This window comes from Sorex fumeus, unplaced genomic scaffold (assembly GCF_029834395.1).
Source record: "Sorex fumeus unplaced genomic scaffold, SorFum_2.1 ptg000233l, whole genome shotgun sequence".
In the NCBI taxonomy this organism is placed as follows: domain Eukaryota; kingdom Metazoa; phylum Chordata; class Mammalia; order Eulipotyphla; family Soricidae; genus Sorex; species Sorex fumeus.
Window position 1 is genome coordinate 46,629 of NW_026606290.1, and position 23,984 is coordinate 70,612.

At 63.3% G+C, this 23,984-nt stretch overlaps 1 protein-coding gene across 7 annotated transcripts in view; it reads left to right on the forward strand.

Moving 5' to 3' along the window:
• RAPGEF1 (Rap guanine nucleotide exchange factor 1) overlaps window positions 1-23,984 on the forward strand; it is a 63,059-nt gene that overhangs the window by 19,294 nt on the left and 19,781 nt on the right. For 4 of the 7 annotated variants that reach the window (XM_056108843.1, XM_056108845.1, XM_056108848.1 and 1 more), the window contains exons 2-5: window positions 14,399-14,538; window positions 14,758-14,856; window positions 17,391-17,569; window positions 19,820-19,976. In XM_056108843.1, coding sequence (XP_055964818.1) covers window positions 14,399-14,538; window positions 14,758-14,856; window positions 17,391-17,569; window positions 19,820-19,976 — 575 coding nt within the window. The remainder of the gene's footprint in view (window positions 1-14,398; window positions 14,539-14,757; window positions 14,857-17,390; window positions 17,570-19,819; window positions 19,977-23,984) is intronic. The other 3 variants (XM_056108846.1, XM_056108847.1, XM_056108850.1) reach the window with 1 other exon arrangement.

The following is a 23,984-nucleotide window of genomic DNA, read 5'->3' on the forward strand; positions in this document are numbered from 1 at the left end:
GGCTCAGAGGGCGGAGGTGGGGGCTCTGGTAGACCCCGGCTTCCCATGGAACTTTGCCAGCAGGAAGTCTCGCAGCCAGAAATGAGTCTTGCGCCAACCCCCTCACACACCAGGGTGCCCGTGGGTTTCTCTCCTGCCTTGGCCACGTGGAAGGTCCCCCCCCTCAGGTATGTGTGGGGGTCGCGGCATAGGGGGGCAGTGTGCATCAGCTGACTTTCACAGAGGTGCAGGAAAAGCCTCCTGGCCTCTAGCCAGCGCCTGAGCTGATACCTTGATGCTGGCAGAGGAGGAGCAGGAAGAAGGGGCCTTCCACTCGCCCCGCGGACGGGCCAGGAGCTGGATGGGGGGGACCTCGGCTGGAGAGTGGGTAGGCCGAGGTGTGGGGGGCTGGCTCTTGGGCTCTCCCTCGCTGCCTGGGGTCTGCCGAGCCGGTGGGGGTAGGTGGGGCGGAAGCTTTGTTTGGGGGGGGTCCCCTGCACCCCCCATTCCCACGGGAGTTTTGTGCTTGCAGACGGGGCTGCTTCCCCCTTCAGTTGTGATTTTGGTTTTGGCCTTGGGGGACCCTCAGGGATCCCCCCTGCGCCCCACGCCGTGAGTCGCCGGCGTGCTGGTCAGTCCTGAAGGTCCCTGAGCGGTGGAGCTGGTGCTTCCCACGGTGGGCATCGCCACCCGGCGGCCACCCCCGCGGCCCAAGGGACGGGAGCTGCCTCTGCATGAAGAAGGGGACCCAGGGGCCCAGTGGGCTTAGGCCTGAGGTGGCCTCCGGGCCAGGTGGCCTCCCCCGTGTGTGGAGGCCCCCTCTGGGTGGTCCCTGTGCCCCACCCTGTCGCCAAGCTGCCCCGCCACTGCCCCACCCGCTCCTCCGAAACTCAGCCCGCGGGGTCGCACCAGGTCAGCTTCAGCCACGGGCCCCCAGAGTCGCCCTCAGTGTTGCTGAGGTGCCTGCGCTGGCCTCGGCGGGGAGCCCCCCAGGGGAGTCTGCATCCCCGGCCGTGTCCCCTCAAGGCCTCCCCAGGCTCCTGTGGCTGTGGGGCTCCTGCCGAGGAGCAGGCATGTCCTGGCTCTGATGGAGGCTCGGCTCAGCTTGGGGCACTGCGTGCCGAGGGCCCAGGGCAGTGGCCCGTCCACCCTGCAGACCAGGGGCCAGAGCTCGGTCAGGACCCCGCACGGCCGTCCCTGTCCTCAGGCAGCTGCTCCTGCCCTGGGCCAGGGCTCCCTGAAGTCGCCGGGTACATCTCAGCCCTCCCGGGCCCCCGCCGCGTCTGCCCACGCCACCGTTGCTCCTGGCAGTGGTCAGCCACATCCTGCCAGCCCCCTGCTGCTGGACCAAGTGTCCTCGTGGGAGGGCTGCCACGGGGGCGCGGGCCCTGCCTGTGTCCCCCCCACACCCGCCCAGCACTGAGGGCCGGGCTGAGCCGGGAGCCGGCAGCGAGGGGGCTCTGGGGCGCTGTGTTCTGGGGCCGCCCCGAGTTGCCCCCGCACAGTGGGGTTCTGTGGAGCCCGCCTGCTCCTCGGCTGGGGCAGCTGCGTGTGGCCAGCCATGCTGTGCTCCGAAACGCGTCCCCCGCTCCTGAGACGCGGCAGCTCTGGGCCCCGTCCCAGGATCTGCCACAGGCCAGTGCCCTGCCCCCAGCCCACCCCTCCCGGGGGCACGGAAACGGCCCAGCAGACTCGTCCCGCACGTGGCTCGGGGTGCTTTTCCTCCCTGGTGAGTGGCTTCAGCCCTTGTTTTGCTCCTGCACTTCCTGCATCTCCCTCCCGGAGTGGAACGGCTGCTAAAAATGTCACTTGTGTTTGTGCAGGGCAGGAAAATAGCCGGAGGAGAGAGCTGTCCTCTCCCGCCCGCCCTCTCCTCTGCGCGTGCTCTGGGACGTGCTGCGGAGCCCGGGAGACCAGCGCCTCCCCAGGTCTGCCCCTGTCTGCGGGGGTCGGGCGAGCAGAGTATGCGAGGGGACTCGCGGGCACCCCCTGGGCACGGCAGTCCCGGGAGGAGCATGCAGCCGGGGCAGGACCCACGCAGCCAGGTGATGGGCAGTGACCTGGACAGTGACCTGGGCATCAGAGGTGGCGTTCCGGGAGCTGCGCTGCTGGCCCGTGGGGGAGGGGTGGCTTGGGGTGGGGCCGGGACCCTGTCCAGTAGGAGCCCAGAGCCTCGTCCCCCTCTGGCTGCAGGAGGCGCGTCAGCTTCCTCTTTCACTCCCCGCCGGAGCCCCCGCTGGGCGGTGCCGAGGGTATGAGCTTGTGTTTGTATGTGCGTGTGTGTGAGATTGTGTACATGTGTTTGTGTAAGGATATGTATGTATGACTATGAGTATATGTGTGAGACTGTGACTGTGAGCATGTGACTTGTTACTGTGACTCTGTGTGACTGTGAGTCTGTCACTGTGTGTGACTTTGTGACTGTGTGACTGAGTGCAACTGTGTCAGTGTGTGTGACTGTGACTGTGTGTGTGACTGAGTCTGTCACTGTGTGACTGTGTATGACTGTGTTGAGTGTGACTGTGTGTGGCTATATGTGACTGTGTGGCTGTACGTGACTGTGAGTCTAACTGTGTGGCTGTGAGTCTGTGTGGCTATGTGAATAGGTGTGTGTGGCTGTGAGTCTGACTGTGACTGTAAGGCTGTGTGCAGCTCTGTGTGACTGTGTGACTGTGGCTGTGTGTGTGGCTGTATGTGACTGTGACTGTGTGAGTGTGTGGTTGTGAGTCTGACTGTGACTAGGTGTATGTGGCTGTGCCTCAGGCCCTGGTTTGGGGGCTGGAAAGTTCTGTGTCATGTCCCCTCGCAGGGCCACAGCGAGCTCCAAGGCTCCCCAGGGCCCCTCTTCCGCCAGGCCTGTGGGGGCCGCCCGAGGCAGCGGGCTGGGTAGCTTTGGCCTTCTAGAAGGGGCCTCCCCCCCAGGTGCTCACGTTGGGAGGCTTCTTGAGGAAGGTCGGAGGCGCGGGGGTCAGAGGTGACCGAGCTGGCCTGTCTTGGTGGTTCCTTGCCAGAGACGAGCGGCCAGGCCTGGCCCCATGCCCATTGCTCCTCTGCTCCTGTGTCTGTGCTGAGCTCGTATGGGAGATGTAGAAGAAACCCATTTTGAGTATGTCCTTCACTGATGGGGGCACCCACCTCTGGCTCCCAGGCAGGACCCTCAGAAATGGGGGAGTCCTCCCTTTCGCCCTAGCCCCGGGCCCTCAGTCCCTGGTTTTCAAATGCCTCCTCCAGGCAGACCTCAGGTCCTGCCCATGGTGGTCTTCTCCATGGACTTCCCCATAGCAGACTCCCTGCGGGCCCAGCGCCCTCCCCACCCTTGGGCAGCCCCTGAAGGGCACCCCCCTTCTAGCTCAAGGGGGGGCCGCATGGGCCACAGAGCCTGATACAGGCGGGCGGGATGGGGACAGGGTTGGTCCCTGCCTCTGCATACAGCACGCCACAGGCCGAATGGTGCCAGACCCCGGGCCACAGTGCCCGCGAGACACGGTGGGACGTGTCCTCCATTGCCCTCCGACTGGGCCTGCGGACCCGGCAGTCAGAGCTCACCCGGCTCCGGAGGCTGCGTGACCGCACCGCGTGTCCGTGAGGGCTGCCACGGCAGGCCGGACCCTCTGGGTGGCTCACAGGCGCGGAGCCAAGAGCTTTTTTGGGGGTCTGTCGTCACAGCTGCGGGTGTTTGACCTCAGCACACGTGTTTCCCACCGGGTCTGTGGTCGCGGGAGGTCTGAAGGCCTCTGGTGGCCTCTGAGCAGTGGCCCCTCTGCTCCAGCCCACGCTCGGTCCCCCTCCCACCCCCGGCGGTCACTCAGCCAGTGGGCCTGGGTGCAGACCACCCGCCGTGCCCGAGCTGCGGTGGCCCCACTCCCCAGCAGGGTCCCAACCCGAAACGGCCGCTCAGAGGAGCACGGCAGGCTGCTGGATCCTGGTCAACCTCACTCCCCTCGGGGTCCAGGCACCTGCCGGGCAAGGCTGCACCCAGCACCCAGGATGCCGCTCCCCTTCCCGCAGGCTGTTGCCGGTGTCTAGTCAGCAGGCTTTCTCGGCGTTTCTCCTTCCTGTGGGCTCCTCGCTCTGAGCCCCGCGGTGGATGTGGCCTGCGGTCGGGCTGCTCTGGCTCTCCCCGCCCGCCGTGGCCCTGCACACCCGGCCGGGCCCGACCTCCCGCCCACCTCGTTCTCACCCCCACCGGGGCAGGGCCTGCAGGGCCGAGCGGAGCTGCTCTGAGCTGAGCTTCATGGTTTGGTTTTGGTGTTTGGGGCCGTGGCCGAATGCTCATGGACACTCTCGGCTCGGTGCTCGGACCCAGGCCCAGCGTGCCCTCAGCCTTTGGGGCCACCCCCGGTGCCCGAACCCACTGTCAAGGGACCTTTGGATTCTGAGCGACCCGCCCCCACTCCCACTCAGGGCGGGACACACCCAGGGCTGGGCGGCATCTGTGGGTGCTCTGGGCTCCCCCCGCCCCCGAACTTCCGTCGACGTCAGGGCCCCAGACCTGAAGGGAACCTGCTCCGAGCACTGCAGGACGCAGCGGGTGGGTCTCTCCTGAAGGCGCGCGCTCCCCCGGCTGGAGTGGGTTCTGGAGAGTTCTGACGAACAGAGTTTGGAGAGAATGGCAAGAATGTTGTTTGGCTGAGTCCCAGATCCAGGAACGGGGACTGCTCACTGCTGGGAACCGTCTCGGCTGAGAGGCGAGCAGAACACAGCAGGTTTGCAGCCACTTACTCCAGCCGTGTGTGTGTGTGTGTGTGTGTGTGTGTGTGTGTGCGCGCGCGCGCCGCATATGTGTTTGCATGTGTGTTCATGCCTGTGTGTGTCTGGGCCTCAGTGCACTCACCACCACAGAACTCCGTAGCTGCCTTTCGGTTTGGGGCCACGCCCTGCAGAGCTCAGGGCTGGCTCCAGGCTGTGCTCAGGATCAAAGCGGGGTGAGCTCCCTACCCCCCCCCCAAACTCTCTGGAGCCTCGAGAACTATCTCTAAGCATAGTCTTGGCCAGGGCGGTAAGCCAGGGGCCGGGGTACACGGGGGAGCCCGAGTCCCGTTCCCAGCACTGCGGGCGGCGCCTGAAAGCTGTGGCCCCCTGGGGCCTGCTGGGCGAGTGTCGGCAAGAGCGGCACCCCAGACCCCTGAGCACTGCTTGGGAGGCCCCCCGCATGCGCCCCCTCAAAACACTGCGTCAAGCCATCACAGAAGGCAGCAGTTCTGTGGGAGCCGGGAGGCCGTGCGCCTGCAGGCTCCACAGGCTTCCCGCAGCGGTTCCTCAGACACCTCCTGGTTCTGGCGTTTGAAAGGGCGTCGCTCAACCCGGCTCGCCCTGGGCTCTCCCAGCAGCCCCGGCCCACGGCTGCCCACTCCCGCTCTGTGGGGACCCTGCCAGGATCAGAAGCTGTGGCCTGGGCTGCAGGCGGGCGGGGAGCACCAAGCATCCTGCCGGCGTCAGGAGGGGGGACCGTGCTCCCTCCGTGTAGACGCTCCAGGTTCTGCCCAGCCCCTGCTTCTGACTTGGAGGCTGGTGCTGAGCCGCCTGGTCCCGGCCTGCAGGCGCCTGGTGGTCTCACTGAGGCAGCACCTGGTGGGGAGGAGGGGCTCTGACCACACCGACCTGACCTAGGTCCCCTGTCTGCCGTGCCTCTAAGGGGACAGAACGTTGGCCCGGGACTTTCATTCCAGCTCATGTGTGTGTGCGTGCATATGTGTGTGCGTGTGCATTGTATGCATGTGAATGCATGTGTGCGCGTACGTGTGTGTGTGTGTTGGGGCTGCTGTCTGAGGCAGGCCCCCCAGACCACCTGCCAGTCTGTGGGGGGATGGGCCCCTGGTCTGCCCAGGGGCCCTGAGGCCAGGTGGTGAGGTGCCCGGGCCTGAAGGCGCCGCAGCCTCACCCGTTGGCCTCTTGGCTCGAGACTGGCAGTGGGTGAGGGCGGTGTCAGCCTCCGCCTTGGCCACACCCCTAACCGCATGTGCCTTGGGGATACCCGTCCCAGAGCTGCCCTCCTTGGGGTGCTGGGAGTGGCCTGCCCGGGAGACGCCAATGCCCTCATCCTCCCTTCCCTGTGCCGGTGGGCAGGCCCTGGTGCCCCTCCCCAGTGCTCACAGGCCAGCCTGTCCCAGTGGGGTGATGGGTGTGTGCCCAGTGCCCCTGTCCAGGCTGCAGGAATGCAGCCGTCTGCTCCAGGGACCTCACAGATGAGTCTGTCGTGACAGTCGGCCAAGAGCAGTGAGCAGCCTTAGAGGAGACCGGGGGTCCCTGAGCGGCCCCCACCCACATGTCCCGGCTGCTTTCCTGATGACACAATGCTCGGGGTGAGGGGCCTCAAGGCGCATTGTCCACCGGGCCACCAGCCCTCCAAACAACTCCACCTAAAGGACAAAGGTCAGGGTGGGATCCACTTCCTGTGTGGCTGGGAGCCCGGGGACGGCCCGCCCTCTCTGCGCGGTGGAGTCTCTGCTGTCAGCTCATGGGGTCTCTCTCAGATGGGGGTCTGGGAGCAGCTTCCTTCGTGGCCTGAGGAACTTTTGGGCCAGCCCCAGACGGGATGGGCAGAGGGAGACCAGGGAAGCTGGCGCCCAGAGCTCCGGCTGGCCTGGAGAGACCGTCTTGTGCTGGGGCTGCTGGCAGCCTCACCTGTGGGTGAGCAGCACCAAGTAGGTCTGCACCAGCCCCATTATAGAAGTGTGGGTGCCACATAGTAGGACCGCACTGGCCTCATCAGAGGGCTGTGGGTGCCACCTAGCAGGGCCGCGCGACCTCATCAGAGGGGTGTGAACACCCGTATGGTGCTGGCCTCATCTGTAGGGAGTGAGCACCCAGTAGGGCTGCGTCGTCTCGTCTGTGGGATGTGAACACCCAGTAGGGCTGCAGTGTTCCCCGTGGGATGTGAGTCCTCTCAGGGAGAGGCCCCCTTTTTCAGCTCTGTTGAATCCTTTCTAGTTGTGTAAGGAAAAGGGACAAGGGGGCTGGGAGACAGGAGCCCCCACCCACGCGGAGCGCCCTGCGGCCAGGTACCCTGCTTGTCTGCGTTCAGCTCGGGGGCCGCTGGTCGGCAGCACCTCATTCCGGCCCCCGGGAAATAGATGGTGCCCCTCTGGGTGCCACCGGCCATGGTCTGGCTTCAGAAATGACGGGGAGGGCTGAGAGCGTGATGGCCAGGTCAGAAGCACATCTGCAAAGGTCTCCCCTCTGCTGCGTGTGGGTCAGGGGGGTTTTGCTTCCTGGGTCCTTTTTGTGGCGTGTGGGTGATGATCTGACGAGGCAGTTGTGTTTGAGATGCTGGGTGTGGGAGGGTGTCCGGTTGCTATGTCCACCCCCCCAGAGTGTCCTGCCCCTCGGGCTCCTCCACTGAGGGGCAGCTGGCGGTGTTGCCGGCTGCCACACGGCTCGCCCGGGCTGGAGCGTGAGTGGGTCTGCAGCAGGCAGACAGAGGATCTTTGACTCGGGAAAGGAATGCTCCACCAGGTTGCTTTCCGCCCGCGAGGCTGGGACTATTTTTAGCTCTCGCCTTATTAAGTGTTGGCAGAGGTCTGGCCGTGTTATCAAATGACAATAATGCTGCCATTTAACCAGCCTCTTGGGCCTGGGCGAACCGCCTTGCACACGGGGTCAGCCCCGAGTCCCCGTGGCAGCCCAGGGTGCGGGCCCTGCCCTGGGTCAGGAACCTGGGCTGAGATCGGGGGTCAGGGTGCGCCCGATCCGGCTCGTGGGCGGCAGAGGCTGCCCAAGCCCAGACCGCCTGACTCCACCGCCCGCCACGGTGCCCACAGCCCTGCCGCTCATGCCTTGGCTCTCGGGCTGGATTCCTGCAGGCCGGAAGCCCCCTGTGTTTACAGAGCCCTGGAGAGCCCCTGAGTTCCCTTTCCGGCCTGGAAGGGGGGCGGGTGGGGGAGATGAGAGGGGGCCTGAGCTAGTGGGGTGCGGCCCAGATGCCTGGACATGTCCTGGGCGGGGGGGACGGGAAACGGCCGGCCTGGGTGTTCCTCTCGGTCACCCCGTTCGGGAGCTGCCCCGCCACGTCGCTCGCCAGGAGACTCTGGGCTGTTTGGCCTCCCCCATCCCCGGGCAGAATTCGGCCCTGACAGGAACCGCTGCTAAGTTGGGCTCGCAGCTGCCGCCGCCCGGGGCGTGCACGGGCCAGCTGGCCTGACAGTTGTCCGCGGCTGCAGAGACGGTTGACAAGGCTGCTGAGGGCACAGTCAGAGCGCGGCCTGGCGACATGAAGCGGAAGGGGTGGGTGGCTGTGGTGCGGCCTGCAGGGTTGCCCGGGAAGGTGCTTCCATGGGACCCCCAGGGACGTCCCTGCTGAGGTGGCTGGGGAAGCGTCCGGAAGACGCGGGCACTCCTGGCCGTCGTGGTTCAAAGGCCCGCAGCGGGTCCTGCCTCTGGCTGCTGAGCCCACCGGCCCCCTTTGAAGCTCACCAGAGCACAGCGAGAGGCACAACTGAGGCAGACCCGGGAGGGGGCTCTGGTCTCCTTTGGTCAGTGATTCAGTGATAGCCCTGCACGGAAGCTGGCAGGGGGCCTTAGAAGTGGCCCTTCAGGGGCTGGAGAGATAGCACAGCGGGTAGGGCGTTTGCCTTGCACGCGGCCGACCCGGGTTCTATTCCCAGCATCCCGTATGGTCCCCTGAGCACCGCCAGGAGTAACTCCTGAGTGCAGAGCCAGGAGTAACTCAAAAAGCAAAAAAAAAAAAAAAAAGTGAGAAGTGGCCCTTCCATAGCACGCAGCACGATGAGTTCAACACAGCCCAGGCTGACAGGAGAACAGACGTTCCCAGCAGGGGCCTGTGAAAGCAGAAAAGTGGCTCGCAGCATAGTGCTCCCAGCTGGAGGGCCACTCCCAGGGGTGTCCCAGAGGATGAGGGGTTTCGTGGCGCTGAAATGGAAGCATTTGAGTCCTGTGCCACGAGAAACAGCCGGCCCGCTACTGTCGCGGAGAGCCCAGCATCACCCCGGAGAGAAAACTGTCCTCAGAAACTCAGAAGGAAGGGGCGACAGAGACACAGCTCTGGTCTCTGTGCTGGGAAGAGCAGGACTTGACTGGCAGTGCTCAGGGGAAGCGGCCAGCATGGTCTTTGCAGAGCCAGGCTCAGATAGCCAGCAGCCATGCGGGGCGGCGTCCGCCTGTCACACACACTCAGTGCCTCAGTCACAGATGCACTCACGGCCTCAGTCACACACATTCAGTCCCTCAGCACAGGTGGCTCTCAGGCTGGATTCTGAGTGTCTCCTTACGGCTGAAGGTTGTGTTTGGGGGACTTGATCTCAGCATATGGAGGTGTGCATACGGCCTTCCAGCCTCCCCTGAAGGGCATTCTTGGCAGTCTCTACAAACACCCGGGCGGGAGCACAACCCTCTGAGAGGAAAGTCAGGGTGGCCTCGCAGGCCTGAGACCGGCCCCCCGCAGCGCCTTCTCGGGTGGAAGGGTGCGTGTGTGGGGGTCGTTGTAAGAGTATCTTTCGGTGGTTGGTGTCGGTGTATATATCTTCGTCTCATGGGATTTGGTCTCTGGGGTGTGTGTGTGGTGTGTATCTGTGTGTGGTTCATTGTGTGTTTGCGTGGAGTTTGTCCTGATGCATCTGTGTGAGTCTGTGCTGTAGGCATACATGCATTGTGTGCAGTGCGTGTCTCTGTGTGTGGTATTTGTGGTACAGGTGTGTATTATGTGTGTTCTGAGTGTGGTGTGTGTATCTGTGTTTGTCTCTGTGTGTCTGTGTATCTGCGGGGGGTGTGTGTGTGTGTGTGTCTGTGTGACGTGAATGTCTATGCGCCTGTGTGTGCCGTGGGTCTCTGGGCATGTGTGTATGGTGCTGCCGACCCTCCTTGGTGCTCTGTCGCTTCCTCGAGGGCCCTGCCCCGGCCCTCCCTGTCATGTCCATAGTCTGTGTGACCTTGCAAGCCTGCTGAGCCGTGTCGCTCGGGCTTGTCTCTGGATGGTGGCACGTGACCCCACTCTCGGCCTGTCCGGTCAGTGCCGTCGTGGCTTTCTGGAGTTGCCGTGGTTCCTCATTTTCTCTGCTGGGTTTATCTTTCCAGCCTCTTCCTGCTCGGAGGAGGGGGTTTCAGGGAACCAGGGGTGGGGGGGGGTGCACTTCTGTGGACGGAGCCTCTGGGCCCTGGGTCCCATGGACTGGTCTGACATTTATGGAGAGTGTTGGCTGAGCGCCGTCTCCAGGCCGGAGACCGTGCAGGGTCCAGGCGTCTGCAGGCCAGGGTGCGGCAGAGCTGCCGTCCTTTGACGTCCCAGCAGAAGTCAGCCCCTCACCATGTGGCTGGACACGGGGGCGCCGGCCACTGTGGAGACTGAGCCCCGGGCCCTGCCCTCTCCCTGCCGGCCTGCGGTGTCAGGGCGCGCTCGCGCTTGGTGGTGGTCCGGGATTTCCGAGTCGCCGTCGCCAGACTCACCGCAGCCCCGGGGACAGTGCTGGGCGCGCGGCTGGGACCACTCCGGCGGCTCAGTCAGCACAGGGGTGTGAGGTGCAGGCTGCGTTCTGATTTGCGAGTGCTCTGCCCACCTCCAGCCCCCTTCCCCCGCAGAAGCCTCTTCCTCCCCAAAGCTCCCACCCCCACCCCAGCCTCAGGCAGCCGCTACTTGACTTTTAGTCCCATAATTTGCTTATTCTGGATCTTGCACAGAAAGGGAGTTGTGCAATGTGGCCGCTAGCAGCCAGCTTCTTGCCCTGAGCCTGTTTTCAAGGGTCACCCATGTGATTGCCTGGGCCTTTTTTCTCTTCTCCCCTTTCTCTTGCAAAATAATACTTCCTCTCTGGCTGCTTGGGCCCCTGGATTGGTTCTACCTTTTGCTTGTGGGGTGATGGGCCTCTTCTCATACAAACGTCTGTTTCTCCTGGGCGCCATCTGCGGCTGCCCCCGGCCTGTGCTGCTTCTCCGTGGCATCGTGTGGGCTTTGCAGGGCTGTCCTCTGCCCCCTTCCGCTCAAGCACAGGCTGTGAAGTGTGTCCAGACGGTGTCCGTCCCCTCCTCTCCCTTCCCCTCCCCTCCCCACTTCCCCTGCGCTCACAGACGCCCGTCTGCTTCACCCCTGGGTTTATCTTTCCAGCCTCTTCCTGCTCAGAGGAGGGGGTTTCAGGGAACCAGGGGCGGGGTGCACTTCTGTGGACGGAGCCTCTGGGCCCTGGGTCCCATGGACTGGTCTGACATTTACAGAGAGTGTTGGCTGAGCGCCGTCTCCGGGCGCTGGGCTCCGTCTGCTTTGCTTGGGGTTGCTCCCCGTGGGTGCCCTGGGACCATGTGGTACCAAGGATGACCTCGGCCTCCCTGCACGAGTCCAGCGCTTGGCACCCCCCTCTGGTCCCCTGGTCCTTGCTTAGGTGATGTTTAGCTGCTGGAGTGCTAAGTGCTCAATTTTGAAATTGAAATGTATGCGTCGACCAACTCTTGTTCTCTCTCTGTCTCTGTCTCTCTCTTGGTTTTTGGGCCACACCTGGCGGTGCTCAGGGAACCACCTGGGCTGCCCGGGGTCGAACCCCAGCTGACTGCCGACGAGACAAATGCCTGTCTGCTGTCCTCTCGCCCTGGGACCCCAACCCAATCCTTCCCCAGCTGTTTCAGCAGTTCGGGGTCCCTTCCATTTCTGTTCTGATTTTAGGATCTCGTTAGCTGTTTTTGCGTGCAAGTTTCTGGTGTTTGCCGTGCAGGCGCTTTCTCCTGCTCTCACTTCTCCTTTCACCTTCTCCACTTGTCGTTTTGGGTACAGATGTTTGGTTTTCAAGCTACCGAGAGTATCCCGCCCGCACGGCAGAGCTTGGCAAGGTCCCCGTGGAGGACTCGATAAGCCAAAAACAGTAACAAGTCTCACAATGGAGACGTTGCTGGTGCCCGCTTGAGCAAATCGATGAACAACGGGAGGACAGTGCTACATGCTACAGTGGGTCTCACCCGGCGATGCTCAGGGTTTACTCCTGGCTTTGCACTCAGGAATTACTCCTGGCAGTGCTCGGGGAACCATAGGAGATGTTGGGAATCGAACCCGGGTTGGCCACATGCAAAGCAAACGCCCTTCCAGCTGAATGGTGCCCCTGTGTCCCGTGGCTGTCCGTGCTGGAGCTGGAAGAGCAAGGCCCCGGGACTGACCTCTGTGTTTTGTCTCCAGGTTTTCGGTTGTGACTGTTGCAGTTAGGCCTGGGGTTGGTGTGTCTGTCCACGTGAGCCCAGAGGCGGCTTCGTGCTCTGGCATCAGGCATGTTTGGTTCGAGAGTTGCCCGGCCCGGCTCAATCTCTCTGGCACATGGCTCTCACTGGTTTCCACTCTGGAGAAGCCTCTGTTCTCCCTCTCGGACACCATCTCATTCTAAGTATGTTTTAATAATAAAAAAAAAGACTTCCTGGTTTCAAGGCCATAGTGTTAGTCCAGAGGGGAGGGTGTTTGCCTTGCATGCCCTCTGACCCGTGTTCGATCGCCGTATCCCGTATGATCCCCCAAGCGCCTCCAGAGGTAATTCCTGAGTGCAGAGCCAAAGGGAACCCCTGAGCACCACTGGGTGTGGCCCAAAGCGGTCACTGTCACTGTCACTGTCCTCCCGTTGAATCTGCATCGATTCGCTCGAGCGGGCCCAGTAACATTGTGAGACTTGTTGTTACTGTGTTTGGCACATCGAATGTCACGGGTAGCTTGCCAGGCGAGATACTCTCGGTAGCTTGCCGGGCTCTCCGAGAGGGGTGGAGGAATCGAAGTCGGGTCGGCCAGGTCAGCCGCGTGCAAGGCAAACGCCCTACCCGCTGTGCTATCACTCCAGCCCAAACCAACAACAAAAAATCTTTCTTGTTTCACACATGCAAAAAAAAAAAAAAAAAAAGCCCAGCACGCCTGGCCATCCTGAACCAGCTGCGAGTGGCCGTGACTGGCTTCGGGACCCTGGGTCCCATGCCAGGCCTCACTTGTGCCTTCCTTGCCCTCCTCAGATGCTGCCGTGATTTTTTTTTTTTTCATTTTGGGTCACACCTGGTGATGCTCAGGGCTTACTCCTGGCTTTGCACTCAGGAATTACTCCTGGCGGTGCCCGGGGGACCATATGGGATGCTAAGAATTGAACCTGGGTCAGCCGTGGGCAGAGCAAACACCCTCCCCACTGTGCTCTCGCTCCAGCCCCTCTGCCGTGATTATTGGGGCTTAACTTTGTGGCCGGAAGTTCTGAAATTAAGAAGTATATGTCCTTCAGCTTTTTTGTTTGTTTGTTTGTTTTTGCTTTTTGGGTCACACCTGGCAATGCTCAGGGGTTACTTCTGGCTCTGCACTCAGGAATTACCCCTGGCGGTGCTCAGGAGACCATATGGGATGCCGGGAATCGAACCTGGGTTGGCTGCGTGCAAGGCAAACGCCCTACCCACTGTGCTATCGCTCTAGCCCCTCAGCTTTGTTCTTTTTCCCAACTCGTTGTGGCATTTTGGAGGGGGTCTCCTGTGTTTCTGTTCTAATTTTAAGATCTCATTCTCCATTTCTGAAAAAAAAGGGGGGGGGCTCTTGGGGGTTGTGCCGAGTGTCAGGCCCGTGTGAGGAGTGCCCTCGTTTCAGCTGTCGTGAGTCTTCTCAGCCATGAGCCTGCTCGTTGACGTTCTCTGTGGCCTCCTGGGGAACACCCGTTGGTTCTGAGGAGAATCGCCATCCTGGTGTGGTGTCGTGCCGACGTATCGTCATTCTTTTTGCTCTTGCGGTCAAAGCCTCCTTCGGGGTTCACTTTGGATTGTTGTTCATTTCTGCTTACAGAAATACAGTGACTTTGTGCTTATTTTTGTTTGGGGGCCCAGCAGTGCTCAGGGCTAACTCCTGCTTTGGGTGTTTTTTTGGGGGGGTGGGGGTGTCTTCTGGACTGTACTTGGCCACACTCGAGAGGCCGTTTATGGGCGTGGGAATTTTAGCTGAGCTTGGCAGGGCACACGGTGAGCTTTTCCCCCGTTGTCTTGCCCTGCCTGGTTTTCTGGTCAGTGTTTGGGACCACTCCTGACACCCAAGGGCTCCCCCTGGATCCCCCTCAGGGGACCACACACATGCGGGACGCCTGCACCCACCCCCCGGTCTCCCCAGGCCTCTGTCTGCTCACCCTGTACCCCTCTTCCTGGGATGTTGCTCGGATCCAGCCAGATCCTGAAACTGCAGGTCCCCAGCCCATGTGGAAATGCATGACAGAAGTGGGGGAAGACTCCAAACTCAGTCACAGAGAAAGGTTTTACGATGACTCGGGCCAGCTGCCCCAGGGTCCGGAGTGTTTCTGCAGGCGCCTGCCCGTGTTGTATTCCTGGGGCGGCCAGGAGGAGAAGGCCTGGCCGTAGTCCAGCACTCAGACTTGGGGTGCCCGCGGACAGCGGCCTCTGACGCTCCTCCCCGGGGACGGGCATTTGTGGGGTGCTGGGGCGCCCGGCTCTCTGCACCCCTCCCGCCCGTTCTCACGATGGCGCCTTTTGCTTCCAGACTCTCAGCGTTCCCACCTCTCCTCCTTCACCATGAAGCTCATGGACAAGTTCCACTCGCCCAAAATCAAGAGGACGCCGTCCAAGAAGGGGAAGCCCGCCGAGGTGTCAGTGAAGATCCCCGACAAGCCGGTGAACAAAGTACGACGGGGGTTCTGGGGCTGCGGGGGGCCGGGGGTCTGGTCTGGGGGCAGCACGGCCGCCTCGCGGGGCGCTCGGGGTGTCTTGGGTGTCTCAGGCAGGCTCAGAGGGGGCCAGGGTCGTCCTGCTCTGGGGTCCCGCAGCTCAGCCCCTTCCCTGCGGCGTCCCCAGGCCCCGGCGATCCCAGCTCTGTAGGAATCCAGGTTTCCTCTCTTCCAGGAGGCCGCAGGCAGATTCCTCCCCGAGCGCTGCCCTCTCCCCCTGGACCTGGAGCGGCAGGCAGTAGAGTTTATGTCCACCAGTGCTCAAAGGCAGAAGGTCAGTGCGACGCTCAGAACCGCGGGGTTCGCCTTCACGAGGCGGCAGAGCCCCGGCCCCGGCTGGGGGGCAGCTCGGACCCAGCCCGGGGGCCCGGGGGCAGGAAGTAGGAGCCCCCTCCCGTGCCCGGGGCCGGTGGCCACCCGGGCCTCTCTGAGCTCAGCTGGACTCCGGTTGCTGAGATGAGCTGGACTTAGGAGGAAAAACGGCCATCAGTGTCGGCCACTGGCGATGCCCCCGAGGGCAGCCCCCGGGCCAGTGCCGAGCACTCTGCATCTTCCTGTCCTTCCCTAAAGCCCCTGAGCAGCCGGGAAGGGGAGACTGAGGCACGGAGAGGCAGCCGCGTGTGCCCGTGTCCCCGATCTCGCAGCTTCTCCCCACTCTGATTATCGCCCAGATAGAACCTCCCCCGACTGCGCCCCGCTAGGCAGGAAAGCGAAGCCAGCCCGGTGACGTTGGCTGCAGGTGGCAGACATGGGCCTCCACAGCCCCAGCCTCTCTGCTGCACGCTTGCCCCGCACCCGGCTCCGTTTCTGTGTGGACCACGGATACGTCGCAGAGAGAAAGAAAATAACCCTTCTTGTCGTGTCCCGGCTCCGGGCACTCAGCTCATGGTGCTCCGGGCTGACTCCCGGCAGGGCCTTGGGGTCCCTTCTGGGGTGCCGGGGATTGAACCCCAGCCAGCCACATGCAAGGCAGACGCCCTCCTGCTGTACTGTCCCTCGGGCCCAAGACAGTTTTTAATGATGAAATTTACTGAGATGCGATGGGACAGAGAGAGGAAATACAGGTCAAGGGAGAGCATGGGCTTCTCCTGAGCAGAGAGAGGAGAGGTGGGGAGAGAGAAGAGGGGGGAGGCGGGGGGGGGGGAGAAAGGGAAGAGGGGAGAGGGAGAAAGGGGGAAGAGGGGGAGGGGGAGGGTGCGGGAGTGGGAATGGGAGGTGTCCAGGGGTGCCGGTCAGCGTTCCCCTGTCTGATCTGTTGGTCCCTTGGCGCTCGGCTCAGGAGGGTGTCGTGAACCCGTCGCTGTCACCCCAGGCTGTGCCAGTGACTTTGCTCTTCGTGGCCTCGCCAGGACCCTCGCAGCCCTACGACTCCAGAACTTTCCACTCATCCCCACCTGCCGCCGTAGGGGGTCCTGGTGCTGGGCCCCCCCTCTCGGTGCTCTGTCAGGAGGCTGCCACACATGCGGGGGGGGGCCTTGGCTGGGGGTTGCCCCCACCCGTGCCCTTTGCCACCTCCCAGGAGCGTGCGCTCGCCCAGCAGGGGTGAGGGCTGCGAGCTGGCGGGACCCAGACTCGGGGCCCTGCTGCCCCGTCCTCCGTCCCACTGGGCGTGGCCTGTTCCCGATGCCAGTCCCTGCAGCGGAAGCCCCTCCCCTGCGGCCACCCACAGCATGTTCTCGCCGTGGCTCTCTGGGTACCCGTGCCCACACCTCTCACACCCCCGCCCGGCCCTGCTGGTGGTCTCTGGAGCCACCGCCACACTGTGCGTTTGGGGGAGCAGTGGATTACTCCCGGCTCTGCTCCGGCGGAGCTTGGGGACCACACGTGGTGCCAGGGACGGACTAGGCTGGGCTGCCTGCGAGCGGGCGTTTGTTCCTGTACCGTCTCCGGCCCCCACTATTGGAGTTTACTTGGTTCGTTCGTTTGTTCGGGGCCCCACTTGGCGATGCTCGGGGTTTCCTCCTGGCTCTGTGCGAGGGGTCACTTCTGGCTGGTGACGGGGATGGAACCCGGGCTGGCCCCATGGAGCACCTCCCCGCTGTCCCGTCGCTCCAGCCCTGCTCGGGCATTTTATTTCTTTCTCGGGGTTGGTCCTCTGGAGTGCCGCGGAGCTACTGTTTAGAATCGTCACCCCGGCTAGTGAGCCATCTGTCTGTGGACTACCGAGCGTTTCTCGGTCTGCTTTGCCTAGAAAGCACCTTCTCCTCCTCGATCGCTTTCTTTGGACTGTTTCCTCCCTTCCCAGGAACCCAGAAGGGCGCTTCCCTCCCGGGTTGAGTAATGATCCGATTTTGGATTTGCCCATATTACAGATTATCATTGATTTCCCTTCCTGGCCAGCCGGCTGGGACCTGAGCATGAGGGGGGTGAGGGAGGCGGTGCAGAAAGAACCAGCTGCCCGGAGGAGGAAGGGGGTCGCCGGGCCGGTGACCTGCCGCCCACGTGGGCGTCCCCGGGGGGGCGAGGTGCCCTGGTTGCGGCAGCCCACCCGCCTCACCGGGACGAAGTCAGCCCCTGCCGTCTGCGATGACCTCCTGACCTTCCGCCCCAGAGTGTCCTGGCCTGTGCCCGCCGCTCCCCGGGTCCTTCGGGAGACACGGGTCATTGTCTGCGAGGGCCTGGGTGGACGCACGCGCGCCCCCCGCCCCCCCAGCTCCATCGCCGCATCGCGGTCGTGGCCCTGGGAAAACGGCCCTCGGCTCAGTTTCCACACGCCGAATCCCGAGCGAATGGACGGGAGGTTTTAGTTCATCGTCCTCCAAGTCGCGCCATATCATCCTCCCCCCTCACGCCTGTGCTCCCTTTCAGAACCAGAGCTGGCTGGGGGAGAAGGAGAAGGAGGTGGTCAGTGCCTTGCGCTACTTCAAGACCATCGTGGACAAGATGGCCATCGACAAGAAGGTCCTGGAGATGCTGCCCGGCTCGGCCAGCAAGGTGCTAGAGGCCATTCTGCCCCTGGTGCAGAGTGACCCGCGTATCCAGCACAGGTGAGGCCCCCCTAGACGCTCCCGCTTACGGCCCCCATACCACGGAGCCTGGCGCCGACCCCCAGAGCCCGGCACCCGCCCCGGAAGCCGCGCCGGGCCGTTTCCTCCCTGGGCCTGTGTGTGAGGCCAGAGAGGAAGGCAGTGGCCGAGGGCCTGGCCAGCCCAGCAAAGGCCTTGCTTGGGAGTCGCTCTGCGGCCTGCTGGCTCCCTCCCCGCCCCGGCCCGGGGACAAATGTCTCTCTGTGCTGCTCCAGCCAGGCCTTAGGAAGTGCCTCGCCACTTGGCAGGGAAGCGCAGTTTGTTTATTCTGGGAGAGCAAGTAAACAGTGTTGATTTCCAGGAAGCTCGCGCCCCCACTCAGCCCGCCCCCACTCAGCCCCCGCCAGCTGCCCCTGCAGGTCCCGGGCTGCCTCAGGGGCCCGCCCGCCTGGCGACAGCGCGGCACAGTCACAGGGTCTGCTCCCGGCCAGGACCAAACGTTTCCCGTCTGTGCCTTGTGGGCGGCAGGCGGCCTGGCCGTGGGGTTTCGGGCATCCGAGAAAGTCACCGTCCTGGGGGCTGGAGCGATAGCACAGCAGGTAGGGCATTTGCCTTGCACGTGGCCGACCCGGGTTCAATTCCCAGCATCCCATATGGTCCCCTGAGCACCTCCAGGAGTAATTCCTGATGCAGAGCCAGGAGCAACCCCTGAGCATCACCAGGTGTGATACAAAAAGACATAATTATTTTATTTTTTATTTTATTTTATTTTTACCTTTTGGGTCACACCCGGTGATGCTCAGGGGTTGCTCCTGGCTCGGCACTCAGGAATTACTCCTGTCGGTGCTCGGGGAACCCTATGGGATGCCGGGGATCGAACCCGGGTCAGCCGCGTGCAAGGTAAATGCCCTACCCGCTGTGCAATCCTCTGGCCCAAGACATAATTATTTTAAACTGAATGTTTAAAAATTTAAAAATTTAGGGCTGGAGTGATAATAGCACAGCAGGTAGGGCATTTGTCTTGCACGCGGCCGACCCGGGTTCAATCCCCGGCATCCCATAGGGTCCCCCAAGCACCGCCAGGAGTAATTCCTGAGTGCCGAGCCAGGAGCAACCCCTGAGCATCACCAGGTGTCACCCCAAAAGCAAAAAAATAAAAAAGTCACAGTCCTGTGCAGGTGAACACCGAGAGTGACATACAGACCCACACGCAGATCCCAGGAGCTCAGAGTGTGGTTTGTTGGGTCCCCACGGCACACCCCCACCCTGACGGTTCCCCCTGCACCAGCTGTGCCCCCATGACCGGCCTAGCCCCCCAGCGCCTGTGGTTCTTGTGTGCAGTTGTTGTTGTTTTTGGGCTACACCTGGCATTGCTCAGGGGCCACTCCCGGCCTGTGCTCGGGCCGCTCGCCCTGGTCCTCCCGGCGCCTCGAGGCTTTGGGGGTCTGGAAAAGCTTTTCCTGCTTCCCTGTTTCTGAAACTCTCCCACTCCGCATTGCTCAGCGTTATGTTTCAAAGGCTTCCAGCTCCATTTCGCTGCCGCTTACAATCTGAGGGCTTTGTCTTGAAACCGTGTCTTGCTGGGGGGGCGGGGGGAGGGCGTTGAGCCCCACCCTGCAGCGTTCAGAGCTGGGACCCCTCCCTGTGGTGCTTGAAGCCCACCGCGTTCTTTCTCTCTCTGTCCCCAACAGGGGATGACCCTTTCTCGTCACTAGGGCACTGGGGAGACAGGACAGCGGGGAGGGCGCTTGCCTCATGTGACTCACCCAGAGTCAGTCCCCGGCATCCCCAGGAGTGAGCCCTGAGCACAGAACCAGGAGTCAAGCCTGAGCACTGCTGGGTGTTCCCTACCCCACCCCCACCCCACCCCACCCCAAAAAACTCTTGATTAGAACTGGGAGAGGGGCCGGAGCCATAGTCAGCGGGGAGGACGCTTGCCTTGTACACGATTGACTGGGTTCGAGCCCTGACATCCCACAGGGGTCCCCCGAGCACCGCGGGGAGTGAGTCCTGAGTGCGGAATCGGGAGTGACCCCTGCGTGGGGGACGGGCAGCTCCTTGGCTGTGGCCCCCGCGCTGACCCCTTGTGCCCAGGCGTGCTCAGGACGGACGTGACTGGGCCATCTCTGGGGGCAGCGGCTGCGCGCTGCGTCCCGCATCACGGGCCTTGCTGGGGAGGGGTGGCCGGGCGCAGAGCCCGAAGGTGTAATTTCAACAGGTGATGGCTTCGGTGGGGTCGCCGTGCGCTGCCTCACGCCCTGTCTCCCGCAGCTCGGCCCTGACCTCCTGCTACAGCCGCGTGTACCAGAGTCTCGCCAACCTCATCCGCTGGTCCGACCAGGTGATGCTGGAGGGCGTGGACTCGGACGACAAGGACATGGTGACCAGCGTGAAGGGGGTCATCAAGGCAGTGCTGGACGGAGTGAAGGTACGCTGACCTCAGGCCCCGTGCCTCACTGCCGCCGGCCGGCCCCTGTCCAGCCCAGCCCCAGGCAGCGGCAGCCTTGGTCTGTATCTGCCTCTTCCTGTGGCCTGGCGCTGTGGGGCCTCCCTGTCGCCGCCCCTGCTCGTGCTTTCGAGGGACGCCTGCGTCGGGGCGCCCGGAGTTAGTTCTCCTGCAGGGAACGCGTCCTCGTGGGCGGGCAGGGCCTGGCGGGCAGGGAAGGGGCACAGTGGCAGGCTCGAGTCAACTGGCACGGACCGAGCTGCCTGGTTCTGACCCGCTCAGTGGTTAGCGGGGCCCAGGTCAGGAGGCGCCTTGTTCCCGTGGGAGCCTGTCCCCTGTGAGCCCCCCATGCCCGGACGCGTCTCCTCAGCGGGGCTCTGCAGGAGCTCTGGGAGGGGAGCCGGGACCCCGTGGGGTGAGTGTCCAGGGGAGGCCGAGGCGCTGCCCGCGTGGCCGTGGCCGTGTCGCTGCTGGACCAGCTGTCCTCGGTGGAGGCTTCGTGGCGGCCCCGCCCCGCCAGAACCCGCAGCTCTGCTGAGCCCCCACGGCTGCGCTGACCCGGGGCTGGGGCCTCCCACGCCCACCGCCCTGCGTCAAGCGGCTGTCAGCCCCGGGGCCGCTCCTGGCTCTGTGCAAGGACCAGCGCTGCCCACTGCCCTGCTCCCTCTCGGAGCCGCCCCTCCCAGGGACCAGAGGGGCCGGGCAGCTCTGTGCCCAGGGCACCCTGTGGCCAGCAGGGATGGGGCCGGGCTCAGAGTGGCAGATGGCACCCGTCCCCGGGAGCGTGCGGGTGGGCCCTTCTCTGGTGGTCAGCAGGAGTGAGGCCTGGGGCTGTCTGGACACAGTGGACAGTGGGGTGGGGGTGCCGGAGGGTGGGCACTGCTGTCCTCCACACGGACATTCAGCGCCCACTCGCCTCACACGCCCTCACCGGTGCCAGCCACGGACAGCCAGGCCAGCTGGGCCCAGACCCCGGGCGCCCCCCGTCGCGGTTCCCACCTCCCCCACGGCCCCTAGGGGGTCGGGACATCGTTCAAGCCAGTGTGTGTGTATGTGAGTGTGTGTGGGGGGCTGGGGGGATGTGTATAAGTGGGTGTGTGACTGTGTGGGGGTGTATGCTTGTGTGACTGTAACTGTGTAGGGGTGAGTGTGTGTGTGTGAGGTGAATATGGGCGTGTGTATGGTGGGAGTGTGGGAGAGAGTGTGTATGTATGAGTGTGTGTGTATAAAAATGGGGGAGTGTGGGGGTGTGGTTGTGTGCGTGTGTGTATGTGTGTGTGTGTAGATGAGTGGGTTGTGGTGTGGTGTGTGTGAGTGTATATGCATAAGAGTTGGGAGGGAGTGGGGGGTGTGTGGTGAGAGTGTGTGTGTGTGAGTGTGATGTGAGTGTGTGTGTACCCCGGGTGGGCAGTGGGGCAGGAATGCGGGCAGGGGGAGGGCATCGTCCCCCACACGGGGTCCGAGGGGCAGAGTCTGAGGGGGCAGCTGCTGAAGGCCCCTATCTCGCGCCCCGGCCCATGTCTGCTCCGCGCGGGCCGTGGCGTTGGTCATCCAGACCCCGGGAAACGCTGTCTCTGCCAGTCGCTCGAGTTCCCTGTGGGGTTTGTCCCTCTCCCCGGAGAGTTGGAACCCTGGCCGTGGGGGTGGGCGGCGCTGCTAGCCCGCGTGGTTCTTTCCCTCGTGATTCCAGGATCCCAGAGCCGGGCAGGTTGTCCAGCACCAGGCGCCCGATGTGACCCTCCGCCCTGTTTCTCGGAGCCCAGCCCAGCTCCGACCCGGCTTACGGGCACACAGAGGCCGCGCTCTGCCCGCCACGGCCAACACTCGTCAGACTTTGCCACTCAAATGGCAGCTGATCCTCTCCAGGGTACCCTCAGCCCGGGCCTCTGCCCTGCCCTCCCCCCACCTCCCACACACGCTCACTCACACGTGCACACACGCACGCACGCAAAAAACACAGTCACATACATGCTTAGCCCTTGGACGGTCACATACACTCGCGCATACGCATGACATCTCGCATACACATGCTCGTGTATATACGTGTGCGTTACCCATGGCAGCACTGTACATATATGTGCACACATGGCATCACACACACATGCACACACGCACCCCACACTCTCAGGTGTCAGCCTTCCACGGGGAGGCTCCGCCCTCAGAGGGCGTCCACCATCCCGTTCAGAAGGGGGCTCGTCTCACACTCACCCTGAGGACAGGAGCCTTTGCAGGGAAAAGCTTTGGGGGACTGTTTTTCTTTTCTGTTTCCGTTTCTGGTTTTCTGGCCACCCCTGGGGTTTCTCTGACTGCCCCGGCTCAGTGCTCAGAGGCTGTGCCTGGAGGTGGCGCGTGGGCCCGTGTCTGCCGCAGGACCGGGAGGTCAGATTCTCGCCCTGCACACCGTGAGCCCCAGGCGGTCCTGCTGGGGACGGTTCTGCACACAGAGCCAGGATGGCCCCTGGGCTCTCCCAGGCGTGTGGCAGCAACAGCTCTGCCCCTTGGAGCTCCCACCCGGGTGAAAGACTGACCACTAGAACATCAGAGAGTAGGAGGACACCTGCCTCGCGCTGGCCTGACCTGGGTTCGATCCCTGGCGCCTCGCATAGTCCCCTGAGCACAGCCAGGTGTGGTCCAAACACAGACATATTTTTATAAAAGGAAAGAAATAATTATAAAAGGAAAAAAGATAATTTCTGCGTTTTAAAAAGTAGAACTGGGCGAGTGAGATAGTCCAGCGGGTAGGTGCTTGCCATGACACAGTGAGCTGGACCCGGCCCCAGCACCCATGTCGTTCCCTGAGCACCGTCAAGAGGGAGTAATCCCTGAGCACAGAGCCCGGAGTCGGCCGTGAGCCGGGCCGCGGAGGCAGTGCAGGGAGCAAGTGTTTGCCCTGCCTTGGGTGCAGCTGACCATTCCCTGGCTCTGTGCGGGGTCCCTTGCACGTGGCCGGAGTGAACCTGAGCCCCCGAGCTCGGCCACTCGTGGCCCCCGTGGCTGCCCCTCGAGATTAACATAAAAACTCGGCGTGAGTTCTTCCTCGGGGCCCCAGAAGGTTGCTGTGTCTCCGTCCCTCACGACTGCCTCCCAGCAGGCTGTGCATCCCCCGGAAGGTGCTTGTGCCACCCTCTCGCAGCCCCGCTTCTGCTTTGTTGGTCAGACGTGGCTGCATGCGACGGGGCCGGCACAGGACGGCCTGGGCGGCCATCTGTGCCCCGACACTCACGGCGCCGTCCTCCTTCCTGGCCCCTGGGAACCCACGAGCCGTCTCAGACATTGGCCAAGCTCGGCGGTGACCCTGCGTCCCTGCTCGCAAAGGCTGCCCCCGGGATGGACCGGACGGTGGACGGTGGACGCTGGGGCCCCCCCTCTGCCCGTAGTCTCTCACGTGTTCTTTGGGGCTGTGTTTGACTTTTTTAAGAACGAGCCTGTCTCTCGCCCCGAGGTCCCACAGCCCATCTCTGGGGTTGCTGGGCCCACCCAGCACTTGGCGCATAGCGCGGGACTCGAGCCCGGCCCCACGCGGGGTTCCTTCACACGGTCGGCCCCCGCTCTGCGTCTGCAGACTCCACGGGGCCGCGTGCTGTGGCGCCAAGGTGGTCCTGCCGTCCCGGGTCTGATGGCAGCGTGGCGGCGAGTGCCCAGGGTGGGGCCGGGGGGTGCCTGTCGGGGCCGGCCCACAGCTGCCTCTGCGGGGAGGAGTCCTAATTATAGCCTCACGCCCCCTCGGAGAATCCCTGGAATCCTCCCGCCAGCAGCGTTGCTCCTCCCCTTACCCCCCCACCCCCGTCCCCTCTACAGTGACAGGGCACGGAGACCCCCGGCTTGTGCAGACAGGCTCCAGGCGGGAGCTGTTGTTTTTGTTTTATTTTTGGTGAAAAAAGATTATTTATTGACTTACGCGTGCCTCGGGAGACGTGAGGGGAGCGAGGAGGAAGTGTGTGCTCTCGAGAGCATGTGGGCGGAGGCACTGCACAGCAGGGAGGGCGCTGG